Raw genomic sequence first — 18,744 nt, forward strand, 5'->3', positions numbered from 1 at the left:
CTAAGCAAGCTCATTTGGTTAGACTCTATTTTTCTTGTGATTTTAGGTATCTAAAACTATTTTATGTACATATTTAGTATCAATCTAGAGTTCCTACACTCTAGATGTGCCTTTTGTGGATTTGAAATACATCCGACAATAGGGCTCTGCCCCCTTGCGCTTCCAAGTTTCGATGTTAATCTTATGAGAGTATTTCTGTTAAGTTTAAAATAGTTGATTACTAAAAAGAAGTTTTGCGCCGGCAGTTCTTGACAAAAAATTATGAATTCAATTTTTAATTGTTTAAATGAAAATTTTAATTTTACTTTTAGCTCACCAGTTAATTTTTTAAGGTCAAAGTCTTTACGTGCTATACATTTTGTATATTTTCACGTTGTAGGATGTTTCAAGTAATAAATATTATTGTATAAAAAAAAAAAAAAAAATATATATATATATATATATTGAAAATGATTAATTTTTTTACTCACTTTCAAAAGGTAATCATTCAAATTTTAGTGTATAATAAACTAGCCATGCGTGCCTATTTTGTCATATATCATATGTCAGCAAAGTTTTTATGCAATGTGAATTGGAAAATCTAAAATATAATTAACTGCTGTATGACAATGGTCGCATGATAAGCCCAAAAACAAACATATCAATCAGCTTATGGTATGAAATAAGTTTGTGATTAAGTAAAGATATATATGGAAACTATTGGCTCAAATCAGTATTACTTCATCAATATACATAAACAAATCAATATATAACAATATATTCTTTTTTTTTAAAAACTCATATTGGACAACAAACCTGTTGTAGGTTTAGGTACGATGAATGCACTGATTCCTTTATGTTTCTTGGCTTTGTCAGTTGTGGCAAAGACGACAGTAGCTTCAGACTCATAACCATTAGTGATCCAAGCCTTGGTGCCATTGAGGATATAGTCACTGCCCTTCGCTACTGCCATTGTGGAAGCGGCCCCGGCGTCGCTCCCATTGCCTGTGAACACATTACATGGCGATCTTAACTACTGATTAGTCTGTTGGATTGCCAGTAGGTACCAAACATAAATATCTGAGTAAACAGAGCATTACAAACCTGTACTATACAGGGTTGTTTATTCAGTAATTGATAAAGTGTATAGATTATACAATGAAGAGATTTGATTTGATGGGATGACATGAGCCAAATAAACAACCAATTTTGATTCCTTTGAATTTTAACGATAAATAGTAAACTAGTTGGTGAAATATATGCATGCAGTATGAAATTTATTCAGTGGCTAAGTAATTATTTGACATAAATACGATATTTAACTTAATTACATTTAAAAAACACCAACCAAAACTTTAAAACTTAATTTTGTATTTATTTTTTTATGAGGCCTTTTGATAGGAAGGCTATCTTCGTCAGACACTCACTTTTATGATCAAAAGGCCTCAAAAAAATTTTTGTAAAAAGTTTTAAGTATTGGTTTATGTATTTTAAATGTAATTAAGTTAATAGTAGCCAATACAAGCTCCATATTCAACATAAGTATGACATGTTTCAATTTTGATTGACTAGTATTAGATATTTAGAAAAATGTAATTAAATTTAATGCACAGAAAGTCACATTTATTTACTATTTATAATTTAATAAATTGAAAAACAAACTAAAAAAAAAAAAAAAAATACTGATATTTACTTTATTATTAAACAGATTACAGTTTTAAAAGTGAAATTGTATGAATACATTTTTACTAAGACAGGTAAAAGTGAACTGAACATTGAGTGATTTCCTGCCTGAGGCTGCCATGACAATAGTATTGAGACAATCCCCACTGTCTCAACATTGAGTGACCAAACTCTTAACATCAGTGAGTGAACTTTGTACTGGCTGCAATTGTTTGTCCACCTGTATTTGTTTACATGTCAACTGATAGCATTGTTGGATAATGACATCCAGCCTGGTCTTCAGTTTTGGCTACATAATGCTCAATAATAGAAATAATAATGTACAATAAAAACAATTTATACCTTACATGTTTATTCTCCATAAGATTATCTGGATGGTAATTCTAAGCATTGGAATGAAGTCAGTTCTCTGGTTTTGAATTATCACAGAATTACAATTTACACTGGTTTACTTAATTCAGTTTTTTTAGTGCAAAATACTTGTTTCTCTGTATGTTTTATGTAGAATTTAAAATGAAAAAGAATAATAATTATCCTTGTGGTGTTTGTGAGATAGGAGTGTACTCATATACAGTTATCTGTTATGGACAGCTGTTATGGACTCTGTCCATAGTGTCAAGTGTTCCCATTGTAAAATGAGTTTGGAAAGGCAGAAGAAATTTTATTTTTTATAAAATATTACTCATAAAACAGCATAAACTGGAAATTAGCCTTCTGACAATAAAGAGAAACTGGGTTTTTTAATCCTATATAAAACATTTCAAAATAAAATTAATGTCCCCGTTATTACATTAAAAAGTAATAAATCCAATGATGATGGTACCTTGTATTGGGAGGTGGTAAAAACAATGAAAAGAGAGAATTGTGATAATGCTTGAAAGTCATAGTGCTATCACATAATTTCCTTATATTAAACAAAGATTAAGAGTCGTACCTGACATTGTGATATATGTAAAATATGTCAACTGTGAGGAAGAAATAATTCTGCAGAGTAGGAAAAACAAGTTCTTCCATAAAATCAAGTTTCAAATGGTAGCTTTCTACAGCGATAAAATTAAAAGAACTTATGTACCATACTGATAAGTCTTCCGATTTGATCAGTGACGTTTTACTTTCTAAACACCAGTTATTTTCTGGACAACACTTAAGTTATAAGTGTACCTGGTTCACTTAAAGCGAAGCAACCAATCTTGACACCGTTTGCGAAGGGTGTGATGAAATTCTCCTTCTGTTTTTGGTTACCAAACTTGAGGATGGGTCCGAGATATAATGAGTTATTAACACTCATGATGACCCCGGCTGAAGCACAGCCCCTGTCAACATACACAATCATGTATGTAAAATTATATGAATAATCTTTCGTGGCTAAGATTGCCAAGGCATATTTCATCCTAAACGTTTTCACTTAAATGTCATGGCTATCCTCTAAATTTTTTAGTTCCCACCGTATCACACCATTGTTAACACAATGATAGTTCTATGGGGAAACTGCAGTAGGATATTAGAAATTTTTACTATACAAAAGAAAAAGCCATTAGAATTATTGCATGTTGTGAACCATTAGTTCACTGTAAACCAATTTTTATTGCCAATAAAAATTCAAACTATATTTAACTTATATATATATTTGATATTGTACTCTATATTCTCAAACATCCTGAACCTCTGAAGACATATAGTGACAGACATATGTGTAACACCAGAAATATAGAAAATGTATCCATAGATTTTTATAGACTAAACAAAACTATTAATAGTCAGACAGTAATCGCTTTGAAAGTCTACAACTTTTTAAGACCACTTACCTCAAAATATAGTTTTAATGAATTTAAACAAAAATTTTATTCCTGGCTTTTAGTCAATCTATTTTATTCATTAAAAAAAGTTTTTGCCTGGGGAACTGTTACTTTCTAGACATAACCTATTTAGTTCAATGATTAGATTTTAAATGTTAATGTCATATGTTTTTTATCTATACAGACTATATTAGAAAAGTTATCAATGTTATATAATTCTGTTATTATAATTTCTGAGGCTGTGTTTTACTTGTTGTTGTTATTTATTTATATTTTAAAATAAATTAAATTGTGGTGTGACTGTTTTGGTAACTTCATGTTATGGGTAGAAAATTGTCCTTATCTAGACTTATGCTAGTTTTCATATTTTATACATGACTTGTGTCGATGCTTGTGTAAGCTTTATGACAATAAACGTATTCTTATTAATAATCTGGAAATTTTTCTGCTTCACTGTGGAATGCCATCCTCAGTTACCAAATGTTATCTAGCTTTTAACTTACATGCAACATTTTAAAATTTACCTTGAACGACGTAAGAATTGGGCATACAATAAGTATATATTACTGAAAATTTACAATCTGGCTGTTTTAACGATAACAGTTAAGTATAGTTTCACGTTTTTGTCAAACGTGTTGAAAATATTTTTTCGGCGTAGCATAGTAAGGAGTAGTTTCATACAAATTGTAAAGAATTTGAATAATCAAAAGTGCATTAAAAAAAAATAAAGTAAGCAGTTTGATACATCGGGCCGTGATCATTCACACTAGTCTAGTATGATTCTATATATCGGACAGTGTGGTAAAGAAGGTTAAATCTCTTACAAAAATGGTTGTGGGTTAAACATACAAAACATTGTGATCAATAATAATCTTAGTTGGGACCAACATATTGATAAGATACTTAAAAAAATGTCATCTGGACTTTACGCATTGCGTCAAATGGCTAAGGTTTGTAGCATTGACTTTCTAAAAACGATCTATTTCTCATTAATACATTCACATTTGGCTTATGGATTAAATATTTATGGAGCAACGACAAAAAAAAATTTAGACAGAATTTTAGTTCAACAAAAAAAGGCACTTAGAATTATATTACATTTGAAAAATACAGAAACAGTTAAAAAATACTTTGAAGAGCTTGGAATTCTGACAGTTTATAGCTTATATATTTTCCAAACCGTTCTTTATGTTAGACAATACGAAAAATCAACAGACAATAACAATGAACATAAATATAACACAAGATTAAACAGAAGAGTAGAAAAACATACATTAAACTTTTTTGAAAAGAAAACTACATTCATGGGAACAAAATTTTTATTTAATTTGCCAAGGGATCTGAGATTAGAACCAGATCTTGGCAAATTCAAAAGGAAATTAAAAGAACATTTGTTAAAACTTCCTTTATATTCACTTGATGAGTTCTTTTCAGGATAATTGATTTATATTTTAATAATGGTTTTTTTTTGTGTGTGTATACATGTATGTGTGTGTGTGTGTGTGTGTGTGTGTGTGTGTGTGTGTGTGTGTGTGTGTGTGTGTGTATATGTATATGTATGTATGTTTATATATATATATGTTTGGATAAATAAACTTTATTGGTAAAATAGTAGTAGTCTATAATACTTTGAACAATTAATTGTAAACTGTTAATTACTAAGCATAAATTATGTTAAACTAATTAATGTTGTTTTGACCCTATTCAATGTACAGTGTGCATTTTTACTTGAATAAAGTATTTATTGATTGATTGATTGAATGTAAAACAAGATACTTAAAATGTAACCTTCACACCACAAAATGTAGTACATCAAAGTGTACCTTGTATTGTGAAGCAGGTGAAAAGTTTGGTAGCCTACATATCTGTTAAATTTTTATCCAGCTAGAAAAAAGAGGAAAGTTTACTTGGTATTCATTCGCAAAATGAAAATAAGTTAAAAACAAATATTTTACTTTAAATGAATGTTTGAAGAAAAACAAACTGTGCTTGATCAATCCTGAAAACATTTTACATTTTCTCTCATAAAGTAGATTACCTGGAAATCTCTTCCATGGCTATGGCATAAGCCAAATAGTCCAATCCAGTTCCACCAAACTCCTCCGGTACATCAACGGCCATTAACCCTAGCTCCCCCATCTTTTTAATCTGTAAAAAGATCGAATGCATTACATTTTAACTAAACAATTTTTAAGGCCTGCTTTATTATTTTCTAATGCTAAATGTTTTACAGAACTGTGGTAAAATCGTTTTACACAAAATACCCAAATTCTTTATTTTAAGTATTTAAAGTTACTTGTTTGATTAAGAGCATTTGAATGTATAAGACATTTAATTCTTTTTAAGTATTTGTCACAATTACTAACATATTTAAATATATATATATATATATATATATATATATATATATATATACGGAAAATCTGTAAAGAGACTTGGGAGTTTTGAATATAACCAACTTTATTAATGCATCTAAGAGTCAACTGAAAGGGGAGCAAGAATTTTTTTTCCTGGATCTTTATCTATGATCAGAGGCATTCCTGCTGTACTCCGATGTCTTACTCTATGTTACTGCTCCTTCCCACTTTGAGTCAGTTTCTTATTTAACAAAATATTTTAAGAAAAGTACCCAAGTATACGCAAGAAAGAGAAATAAAAATCTTTCTTCATTGTGCATGTCTTGATTTTACCACCTGGATGGTAGGTGTGTACTACTGACTCCTAGATTGTTAATGGACAAACAAGCAGCAAGCAGTAAGCAGTCTGGCCATATTGTAAGCGTGTTTCAGTAATGTTAGAATCTGGGTGATGAATGATGGTTGTATTCCTATACCTACCAGTGCAGTGCTAGACAGGTTTTGTGTGTATGAGAAGATTCCACATTCAGGTTTAGGCTGAATTAAGAAACTAGAGCTACTTGCGGAAAGCTAACACGAACTGCAGCCCTGAAAACTCCAAACAAGAAACAGAAATTGTTTGGAGTTTTTAGGTCACACTTGAGAAAAAGATAAAGAGACATGTTTGGTAAGAAGTAGTTGGCAGTTTTTTGTTTATTTTAAATTAAAAAAAAACTATTGGTTATACAGATTGCTGATTATAAAGTAGTACTTATAATCAAATACTAATTATAATACGCATGGTACTATAAAGTAAGAATATTATTGTGTTGTAAATATAAATTGGCAATACAATTTTTTTTATACTTAAGAAGAAAAAAGCGGCCTCCACTTAATTCCTTCTCAGTAGAAAAGCTCGAAGCACTCTGTTGTATGAGTAACTTAGTTCACTTTTCATCATTTCAATAAGTTACACAACAATGTTACTTAGATAAGCAGAACTTATGTTCAACACTAGTGGAACTGGTATATTTACAATTATCCAACAATAAATCAGTAAACCCCAAATAAGTATAAATTATTAGTATACACTAACTGCTTATATATATTACGTTCTGGTTTACTTTCATATTTCAATAACTGATTTCAAAAACAACCATTGATTTTCAATTTGCAGTGATTTACTCTCAGATCAAAAAGCATAGATACCCGAGTTTGAAGGTTAACCACAAACTAACTAGTACAGCTACAATAACAACAACTACATACAAAAATTAGCTTGTTTATTTCTGCACGTACAGCAATTAATTTACAAACAATATTTTACAGTTTTTATGTTGATAGCAACGAAAAAGAGTACCGGTTTCTGGCAGTTTTCAACGAAACTGTAACTTTTAAAATTCATAACTTTGGGAAATTGTGAAACGATTAGGATAAGATTTTTATACAATATAGGTACAAGTGTAGTGTTTACGTATGTCATTTTTTAATTTTAGGATTATATGAAACACAGTTGTTATTAAATTGCCGGACTTTGTAGACAACACTGCACTGGACAGTCTGGCGCTTTGTGAGTTAAAATGGGCAGGTGCTGGCCATGGTAAATTAACAAAACCAAAAGGTCACTGAATACAATATATTTTGACAAAAGAGACAATAAAAAAAAGAATATACCTTGAATTGCCTAGTATTAATGTTAAAGAAATATAAATGTATGCTACGGTTAGAAAATTTTATTAAAAATAGGAGATGTGACACTAGCTAGCCTTACAAAAGCATTTACAAAACAAAACAAAATTTTTAGACCAATTTGTAAAATAAACAAACTTAATGTTTAATTAACATCTATATACAAGTTTATAGCCGAAATTTCAATCATTGACATTTCCAAGTTAATGAAAACTAACTAACCATACAACTTCAATAGAAATAAACTAACAAGATGTAACCTTGCATTCAAACAGTTCAGACAATAACAGTTAGAATACAGATGCAGGCAAATGATGCTAGCCCACGGGACTCAACAGTGCATGTGCCTGCCGAAATTGTTTATTTATTTCAACTCACCCTGTGAGCGAAATCTTAGCTCTCACCAAAAAAGTTTGAAATAACAATAAACAAAACAATAAATCTATTATCTCAAACTCTTACTCTGACAAAACTTACCTGACCAAATAATAAAGAGCTTCCTTGCATACTGAAAATGTCATGTCACTGATTAAAATTTAATATAATCCTTAAACGTTAATCGTAAAACAAAATATCTTAAAGCAAATAAATTTGCACAATTTTAATACCGTTAAGAAAGAGCAAGTAGTAGTCATTAAAATACACAGAACAGCATTTGATTAAGTCTTTTAACGAATTCATTACAATCAATCACTTGAGTGTAACAAAATTTTCCAGGACATATATACTGAATAGTTCTGAGTAGACCATATGAATAGGGCTAATAAGAATGGGTACCCCTTAAAAATAAAAAGGAAATAAATATTTCACTGTGTCCAATCATATCTTCAGCTTGAATCTATTATGTTAGTTTCTCTTGATCTATAATAATATTTTTGAATTGGATTTTCAGAATCAACCGTTTCACTGGTGGCAAATTTTTTACTGACGTGTATGGAAACTGCCTGGGTATCTAATGAAAAATCGTAAGGAGCCAGTAATTAACAATGTACAAAGGTTTAGATGTTGTACACGAAAAACAAAAAAATACTTCAAATTAAAGATGGAAATATTGAGTAGTGGATAAAAAAGCCTCTTGATAAGCATTATTCAATCTAACTGTAGCTATACAACTGGCCTGCACGAATACAATATTTAATATGTCTGCATGTTCAACTCGATGGTCACATATAGCTAAATACCACATTGTTTACCATGAAGAATAAGTAGTAAAATTAATTAATGAATTAAAAATCTGGCACTTTGGTATTATCCAGAGGCCATTATTTTTTTAACAGTTTTTCTTACCGGGAACCTAAAAATCTACATTATTAGAAAAAATATACTTTATTTGACTTATTGTGAAAATGAAACAGCATTATGAACGATTGGTTCTTGTTTTCGACCTACCGAAAGGATGCGATGTCCACGAAAAGGAGACCACTCTGTCCCTACCTACTACTTGTTATTGGATTATATGTACATATTAAAATATAAAACGTTTATACAGGTTGTGGAAGTACCGATCGGAAATGCCCCAGACCGTCTCTGCAAGCTTCAGTGGGGCCTTCAGTGGAAAAAGAACAACGTTCTACGATATAGTACCCGAATTCAAGCTCAGATCACGTGAGCACTTGTAAAGGTTATCTTTTACTTTCGTGCTACTAGTAACATATTGTGATAACATAATCAGAACCTACTTAAATAGCATAGTAACAAGAAGTAGATAAGAACAAAGCGAATTTCTTTTCACTGACCACTTCCTTTTGGAAGGCAGAAGACAAAAAAAAGATCGTAAAAATGGCTTGTACGAGGGGTATTAGAAAAATAAGGTTCCCTTTGCTGCCGAGACAGAATGCGATATGATGGGTAAAATCTGGCGACACAGTCTTGCTCATCAGCTGTCCCTCTCTCTATCCATACCACTTGCGCCTCGCTACGTCCAAAAGTGCCGGCCTAGCTGCCTTCGAAGATGGAGCTCTTTATCGTTGTTACCCGCCAGATGCGAAATTCGTGCTGTAATACGTTTTTTAAATGCAAAACAGATTTCACCTATTGAAATTCATCGTCAGTTAATCGAAGATTATGGGAAAAACTGCATATCTGTTCAACACGTTCGGAAATGGTGTAGAGAAGTCAGTGAAGGCCGCATGGAAATTTACGATGAAAAATGAAGTGGACGGCCTTCAGTTTCGTCTTTTGGGACAGGAAGGACCTGCTTTTGATCGACTTTTGCCTCATGGAACATTAAACTCTGACAGATATTGCGACACATTAAGAAAACTGAGACGCGCGATCCAGAACCGCCGGAGAGGAAGATTGTCCAGTGGCGTGAGGACGTTCTCCGTGACAACGCTCGACCTCATGTCTCACGTCAAACTCAAGAACTGCTGACAAAGTTTGGCTGGACTATTGTGCCTCCATCTCCAGCCCAGACCTAGCCCCAAGTGATTATCGCTTATTCCCAAAAGTAAAGGAACACTTGGGTGGCCAACGCTTCAGTACCGATGATGAAGTCAAGGAAGAGATTACTCGATTCCTCAAACGATTGGCGGCAGAGAATTCTACAACATGGGGATAGAAAAGTTGCAACATCGTCTACAAAAGTGTTTGGACAGAAACGGTGATTATGTGGAAAAATAGCTTAACTTTTAAGTTTTAAATTGATGTATAACACTATGTAGAAATATAGAGCTGTCTATTTAAAAAAATCATGGGAACCTTATTTTTCTAATACCCCTCGTAATTTTCACAGTAAGTAAAATAAAGTTCATTATTTCTAATAACGTAGCTTTTTTAGGTCCCCAGTTAGAAAAACCCTTCCATAAATAGTGGTCTCTGGATAATACCAAAGTACCGGATAATCTTTTATTACAATATGACACTCAGCATTAACAACTAGGTTCAGATGGACAATTAAATAGTTCTATTGTTAAATAATTTCATACACTAACTTGATCTTTAGGATAGAGATGTTCTTTATCAAATTTTGCTGCATGAGGTTTCAATTCTGCTTCAGCGAAGTCACGGCATGTTTTCTGCAGCATTTGGTGAGTTTCTGGAAGGGATGCCAATGAAGCAATACATCTTGAAGGAACTTGGCCAATACATTTCCGAGCTGAAAAAAATATAAGTATTATTAAACCAATAGCTATGAATTTCTTTTGAAATTTAACACATAACAACATCCTTTCTTACCCTATTAAATATTACTTTAACAGAATGACCACTGAATTGGTGATGCCAGCGATACCAAAAAGTAGTAACTGACAAAAATACCTCATTGCAATTTACAAGGGTAAACGTGTTAGGTAAACAGGTCTTGACTACTTGAGGTGGCAAGTACGGGCGTCTGCCTATCGGGTTTTGGAGGTTTGACTATAGGACCTACATGCCTGTTCATCAGCAACTACATGCATGTTCATCAGCAACTACACGCATGTTCATCAGCAACTACATGCATGTTCATCAGCAACTACATGCCATGTTCATCAGCAACTACATGCATGTTCATCAGCAACTACATGCATGTTCATCAGCAACTACATGCATGTTCATAAAGTAATATTTAAGTGTCAAATTATAATACTACTGATGTTTAAAACAGACTAGTGTAAAACACGCCACTGAATGACAATTGTACGTCAGCAGTCTATTTTAATGAGACAATGTGCTGCAGTCTATAGTTAGAATCTAGTCACAGCACATTAGCGGTGCCTAGTCTCTAATTTGTGGATTTGTATTATATGTTGGTAATTAATGTGTTAAATAATCAATATAACTTTGCCAATTTCTATAAAATTATTTTTGATGAAGATAAAAATTAGTAAATGTCCATAATCCTTGTGTTACCGATCTGTTATAAATTATTATGCTGGACTAATTCAGTTTTTAAATACGATACGTACTTTTGATTTTACTTAAAAAAAAAAACTAAATTTTTTAATTGAAGTTGTTATTGTAGATTAAAAGCACACTTCTTGTGCCAGCCTAGATCCAGTTACAGCAAATCTTACATTAGTTTATTATTTGTGATTATACACTCTAGAAATCTGGTCTGTTATGCAATTAATACTGTCTCAAGAGATAATGTTTTTGTTCATCACCACCAGTACGGGGCACAATTGACTTAGTTTGACTCATAGCATTAGTATCAGCCTGGTATGAACTATAATTCGGTAAGATAACAAATCGGAAACTAATAATATTTTCTAATTTTGTTCATACAATTATAGAGACTGCTTGTTTTGCATTTCTATTACAGTTGTAAAAGTTAAAAATAGAAAAAGATTAAGTTTTAGGGATAGATACAAATATTACCTACAAATCTAATGCCTATTTGTGACTAGCATACAAACTGTTTCCTATTAATAGCGTTTAAAAACCAATGTTCTTAAAACGTTTAATACACTTATTAAAAAAAAGTATATAACAAATATTTAATTACTTATGAAATGCAATCGGTTAATAAACATATGTAATATCTTGATGGATATGTTTGTACTTTTGTGTGGGAGTATTCACAATTAGACAGTTCACTAGCAATTGTAATTGTTTTTGTTGTAGGGAATTTACAATTCACTGGAATTGTAATGTATTAACTGATATAGTCTATTTTAAGTTTGGAGGAAAATCCAAGGTCTGCGTATTTTCACTAGTATTAACATAAACAAAACTGTATTAGTTAAATAAACAAACAATATTAGGTTCTGTAAATATAAACGTGCATGGTATATAACAAAATCCAGAATTACTAAAAGGATTTTAAAACAGGCAATGCTTCTGGTCTTAAGTATATTGAATGAGGAGGGTCAAATTGTCAAATGTAATTCTGAATTAGTTAGCATTCATTCGGAAAATAATTATTCGAAAAAAAAGTATTATTTTCAAATTAAGATGTTCAACCGAGTTTGAATTTTTAAATAAGTTACAAATAATAAATTCAGTCATTAAGACCTACTTTAATTTGCATTTATATATTGTAATGTGACATAGTACTTTCAAAAATGTTACTCTCATACCAGATGTCATATCATAGAGAATTTCTAAAGCACCCTCCAGAATTAAAGGTTAAATATGTGGGTTCCTTCAGAACTGGCTTAACAAAATTGGACTTTGTACTTCTAAGGTTTTTTCCGAATATAAACAAACCATTCCTGTGTTTCACACTAATAAGTGATGCCAACCAAACTCTTTTTGAACCTTTTCGGTTGGAAAATTAAAGAAACATACTGATCAAGAATACACCTTGTAGTTGTATTATTGTGTCAGTTTATTTCAACGGACAAAGTCAGTAGAGCCACCCGTCGTGTAGGAAGGGTTGCGATGTTACTGCATTGTGTTAAGTACAGCATGTGTATTAATCAATTTTAACCTACCCAACCCAAACCTTAACTTGTCATACCCGTATCTTAAAGCTATCATACGCAGGACAAATATATTGATCTAGAGAAAGAAAACTTACAAAAAACTTGGCTGTCATTCATGTACTCCAACCTACCAAACCCGAAAGACAACTGGCTTACCCGGGGATGTGGATATGGTACATCTGGGTACTCGTTGTCCTCCTATAGGGTTGTTGGCCCTCAGATAGGGTAGGATGGAACACGTGTTTGTCAGTCAGGTAGGTGAGTTTTGTTCTTTCTTTCTCAAGAGCCATATATATATTGTCTTGGTTGGGATAGGTTTAGGATATGGGCATGGGAAGTTAAGACTGTATAGGTTGGGTAGGATAGGTTAATAGGTTTATATCATTTAGGGACACTAAATTTTTTGTACTAAAACTTATTTGAAACTCTTATTATGGTGTGTACTAATGTAGAAAGGGAACATACAGTTTGTATAAACACGAAATAAGGAAGTTATGGTGGCTGGCTAGGGTAGACAGGTTGACTCTGAGGTGGGCCAGTCAGCCCTCAGGTAGGTGCGAAAGTCAGGTAATTAGGTTAGTTAAGTTTTCATTAGTTACCTCCAATAATAACAGTTAGATTATAAACAACACTTTCAAGTAGGATGGTTGGCCTTTGAGTAGATCTGAGAGTAAGGTAGTTAGGGTACTTTAGTTTTCATTAGTATATTTTTTGTGTTTGTAACCCTTTCATGTTCGTCAACAAGATTTCTCTACGTTCTCCTATTTTGTTAAGTTTCCCCCCTCTAGAACCTGATTCTCTGCTGGTCTCCAAGTATGTTGTTGGTTAGTAGGTACTGGGTTAAATTCTGGTTATTATTATAATTTATTAGTAGTTTTCTTCACTAAAATTTGTGGCAATAATGACAGTTTACATAGTAGGAATATTTTAGATATGTTTATATCGTTTTAGTAGGTGTCTGTCAACTCTAGCCTACATTTACCATTTAATACATGTATTAGACTGTTATATACATAAGAAAAGTAAGTATGGTTGATATTACACGCATGAGTACTTAATAGTGATAAAAACAATTACCAAACATTAATAATTACTGTTTAATGATAATTAATCAACAAATATGTTTAAATTAAAATGGTAGCAATTAGGGTGCTGCAAGTTCTGCACAAGTGCGGATCCAGAACTGATTTTTGGGAAGGGCCACATTGGTTGTAATTTACCATTATTGTTACTCTAACAGGACATTTTGCATTTCAAGAAAAAAAATGTTTAATAAGACATTTACTCATACCCAATATCTAATAATTCATTACTTTACCATTAAATTAGCCTAGCCTAAATGAATTATTATTATTATTGTTTATGGTTACAATACAAAAATAGTTAATGTTTTCCATAAAACCGTCTTTTTTTTTTAAATCTCTGAGGGGGCCATGGTCACTACATGGTTCTTTCCCTGGGTCTGCATCCCAGTTTTGTTTCAAGTATCAGCAGGAGACTACAACAATAGATCAGGGGTTCAGTTATCACAGCCATTCTAGAGGTACCAAATGGTAACTGACTGAAAACAACTATGATAGTCACTGGTACCTACTAATCGCTTCTGAAATCCACATATTGTATTCGAGAAAAGAGGACCAAACAAGAAATTAAAGAAAAAATAGTTCATATCATATAGGCAAGGCACAACCCTTGCCTGAGAGCCTCTGAATTTTTGATGTGTTATAGGCTGTGGAATTAACTGTTTGATAAATCCACATAATTGAACTGACAATTTCATCAAACACTGGTCCTTCAAACAAAAATTATGTGGTACTCCTAATTAATAAAATAAATATTTTGTGAAGAAATACAATTTTTTACAGCAGTGTGTTTATTTAAGTTATTTAATTCTCTGATGCTTAGTTAAAACTTAGAAGAACAAGTCTATTTTGAATACATTATAATTACACTAACTAAATTTAATAGCTTCAATAAATTAAATCATACATACCTAAATTTAGAGCCATAACTAGCACCTTAATTAAACAAACGAAATTAACTTTAAACAACTAACACATTATAATTCGTAAGTATTGTTTTAAATAAACACACTTTAATTGGACAACTAAACAATGAGTGAACTAATGACTATCAAGTGGGATAGGGTTCAACTATTGGAATTGGAATAACGTCTGACCCTGACCGAACCGGACTGAACCATGGACTTTCAAAGTTTAAAAGACAAAGCAGCTAAAATGCTTCAGCTGATGATTTCAGAAAAGCATATTCTAAAAGTTGGTGAGTGTATAATTTTTTGTATCGTCTAGAAGATTAAAAAATTGAATTCAACTGATTTAAATCAAACAAATTATAAAAATTTACGTATGAAAAGAAATATACTTGCAATTTAGCCTGCATAAGATTAGTTAACTAGGGTCAATGACTAGAGTAGTATTTCGTATTCTGTTTGTATTAGCAATTGAAAGTCCTTGTGATTGAGGTGCCCGGTATTTATTGAATTTAAAGTACACTTGGTAATAGACTTGAATACGTGTTTTAAAACTTTGATTTATTATTTACATTCTACTATATTCAATAAAATATGAACAATAAGTAAATATGATACATTAGAAGAACACTGTTTAATTAGCGTCCAAAGACCTTAACCGACATGAAGAAATTAAAAACAATTACTTAAATAAAAGAAGTCGTTCCTTTAAAGTCTATAAACATGCTCACTATTGTCTAGTAAATTTAAAGCAATATGATTTGGATAACCTTCAAGTTTAGTTATGAAGTGTAAATTAAACTTTGATATCTCCTCTATTACATATGCAATTCCAGTGCCTCTCTGACTCATTGCATTTGTAACGAACCATGGAGCTTGCAGTATTATTCTCAGTACTTGGGATTGGAAACGTTGAGTTATTTTCAAATTCGATAAAGATACAGTACCTCACAATTGAACCCCATATGTCCAGATAGGTTACAAAACAACTTAGTACAGTAACAATAATTTATTTTCAGGAGAGAGATGTGATTTTCTTCCAAAGAGCCAAAACACTTTTCAAAATTTTTTATTTAACTGCAGTCATTTGTTCCAAATGTGGGTTCGCCATTTTAATCGCCAATCCAGGTGGGTTCACAAATATTTCAAATCATTTTGTTGGGTTAGTTGAATTTTGTGACGGAAAGCACGTGAAAAATAGATAGTAGATGTAATATTGACAGATTTATTTTCATTTATTTTTATTCTCCAGTGTTTGAGCCAATCAGATATTGAATTTAAAACATCTTGCAAGATCTGTGAGGTCACAAATTGGTTTTGATGAAAAACCAAAACTGCAGTGTCGTCTACAAAGGTTGCAGTTAACGTCGCTCGAATCGTTGGTATACATGCTGTGAAGAGTGTACAAAAAAGGGCCCAATACTGGAACTAAGATTCAATCTTTTTCAGACCTGAATAATAGATTTGAAATTTAATTCTGAAGTATCTTTAAGATAGATAAGGTTTAGTACCCTTATAGAAAGTATAAGGTAGAAATGATTTATCTTGAACAAAATGCCATCATACCAGACTTTGTCGAATGCCTGGCTTACGTCAAAAGACACCGCAGAACAGAATTTACCTTTTGCAAGAGTTTGCTTAATTTCATTGACCACTTTAAGTACTTGTTCAATTGCAGACCATTGACATGTGAATCCAAATTGACGATTCGGAATCACATTTAGGTCAGTAATCAATGGCTAAAACAGTTTCAAAAACAGATTTCCAAAAAGCTTGGAAGGAGTTGATAGGAGGCTTATCAGTCTGTATGAAGAAAACTGGTGAGGTGGTTTACCAGGTTTCAGGATAACAACTATTTCGGTTACCTTCCAAATGCACTCAAATGTTGGAATGGCTACAGTATAGTTAAGAAAATAATTCCTTTCTAGAGAGCTCTCTTAACAACTTTCCCGCAATGAGGTCATAATCGAGAGATCTTTTGGTATCCAGCTTCTCTTATTGTTTCCTTCACTTCCGGTGGTGTGAGAGAGTTTATTGGCATTGAAAGAGGGTTTAGCGATTCTAGGAATTCCTTTATTGCAGGGCTTCCATCATAGTTGTTGTCTACAGGGTTAGGTCTGAACACGTTAAAATGGTCTTCAAACAACTCTGTCTTTTCTATTTAATTTTTGCCCAAATACCATCAGTTTGAAATAATTACTATTTTATTAAAAATTAGATCGACCCGATGTTATTCCAGGATCCGAGAGGGATGATGCGGGTGTTGCGGTAGACTCATGAGCCTGGCATACAGATGGATTTAAGCCTGGGGCAAAATTTATCAGCCTTGCCATATTCTGGTGTTAGAGTGGGTGCTTTCTTAGTACTCGGTTTTATAGAAGGGAAAGATTTATTTTTATGTCCTTATATACAGAGCATCCTTTGTAATTTGCTTAGTACTCACCACCACATAGCTAGCATTTGGGAGGAGCATTTGTTGATTTCCATATCTATGGAAAGAGGAAAGTAATAAGAAGACTGCTAAAAAACTGCAGGGTCCAGTGACGTATATATACATTTATTTAGCAGGGGGCTGACTCACTGGTTGGTTTAGGAGGTATAAAATATCCTCCAAACATTTCTTTCAAACTTCGGTGGGCACTAGAGCCCCCTGAGCACCTCCTTTATTTACGCCCCTGGAAGTTGCTACAGACATTGCACTGACTCACACATGACAAATCACCGATGGGGTCATATACATGACACAGTACCGAGTAACGGTATTCTTAATCCGTACTCGTATAGCACATGTTGAAGGTGTTCAAATTTCTAAAGGTATCAAATATTTTCGTACTCATTTTTTACTTCACTTGTGCCCCCCCCTACTTTGTGGCCTGGGGAAAAATTCTCTTTTATTGTCCTCCTTCCTCTCTGAGCGAGCGGCCCTGCGTATATATTATATGCTCCATGGGCGTGTATCAGGGGGCTCATTGGGCTCAAACACCCTCTAAAATGTTTGAAAGATAAAAATAAAAATTGCACCCAGCAGTTTGTTTTAAGCTAGAACACATTTATGAGGTTTTAAAGATCAACAATTTCTAAAGAGAATATTCTTGAGTCCCTATTTTTGAAGTAATTTTATATTTCTTAAACAACAAAGTATGTCAGGACTGGGGATAATTCTCTACATATCCACAATATGCTTTTGCCCAAAATACAAGCATTACCCAAAGTTTCTTTTCTCCATGAGACTACGCCTTCTCAAATGATTGTATAACCATGTTACAATACTTTAAAAATATCATTGGAGATGATAGAATTCTGTGGTATAATTTATTTGACTTAATCATAAATGTAGGCTGTATAGTTAGGAAAGGTGTGTCGGTTAACAGTGCCGGTGAACGTGATGCAAAACCTTTGATTCTGAGTGTATAAAATGTCAGTGAACAGTGTGACTAAGATATGCAGTATGTAAATAAATTACTCATGGACAAATGAGTGTGTAGTTATGTAGGATCCTTCGAAAACGTCTTATTTACTTTCGTAATTTTGTGGTTTTGGAAATCACGATGTCTGTGGCCATCGTCAATCGTAGGATTACACGTAATCGACGAAGGGTCAGGATTTCGAATCTCGGGATTAAGACCCCTTGTAATGATTGTGTGCGCAGTGCGTGGCATGCAGTCGGTGTGGAGAGAGCGCGTGCGCGTGTGTGCGCCGCTGACCGTGCGTCGTGCGTGCTGTTTGCCTTGGACAAGGCTGTGTTAACTCATCTGACCATTGACCCTAATTTGAAATGTATACTCGAAGAAATATCCTAGTTACTCGCACGTCTGTACTTCCCTTGGCCCTTCTCCATGACAATACAACTGCTTTGTTTGTATACTTGTATCGTTTTGTGTACCAACCTCCTGACAAAGGACCAGGATTTCGAACTCAGGATT

General features: G+C 32.8%; 1 protein-coding gene across 2 annotated transcripts in view; it reads right to left on the reverse strand.

The window, feature by feature from the left end:
* LOC124368885 (short-chain specific acyl-CoA dehydrogenase, mitochondrial) overlaps window positions 1-15,019 on the reverse strand; it is a 31,026-nt gene extending 16,007 nt beyond the window's left edge. Inside the window, exons 1-6 of one of the 2 annotated variants that reach the window (XM_046826384.1) lie at window positions 14,825-15,019; window positions 10,417-10,580; window positions 7,961-7,991; window positions 5,497-5,606; window positions 2,824-2,975; window positions 796-984 (exon numbers count right to left, since the gene is read on the reverse strand). In XM_046826384.1, the coding sequence (XP_046682340.1) occupies window positions 796-984; window positions 2,824-2,975; window positions 5,497-5,606; window positions 7,961-7,991; window positions 10,417-10,460 (526 nt within the window). In that variant the 5' untranslated portion in view covers window positions 10,461-10,580; window positions 14,825-15,019. The remainder of the gene's footprint in view (window positions 1-795; window positions 985-2,823; window positions 2,976-5,496; window positions 5,607-7,960; window positions 7,992-10,416; window positions 10,581-14,824) is intronic. The other variant, XM_046826383.1, reaches the window with a different exon arrangement.
* Window positions 15,020-18,744: the final 3,725 nt, after the last annotated feature.

Source organism: Homalodisca vitripennis, chromosome X (assembly GCF_021130785.1).
Source record: "Homalodisca vitripennis isolate AUS2020 chromosome X, UT_GWSS_2.1, whole genome shotgun sequence".
NCBI lineage: Eukaryota > Metazoa > Arthropoda > Insecta > Hemiptera > Cicadellidae > Homalodisca > Homalodisca vitripennis.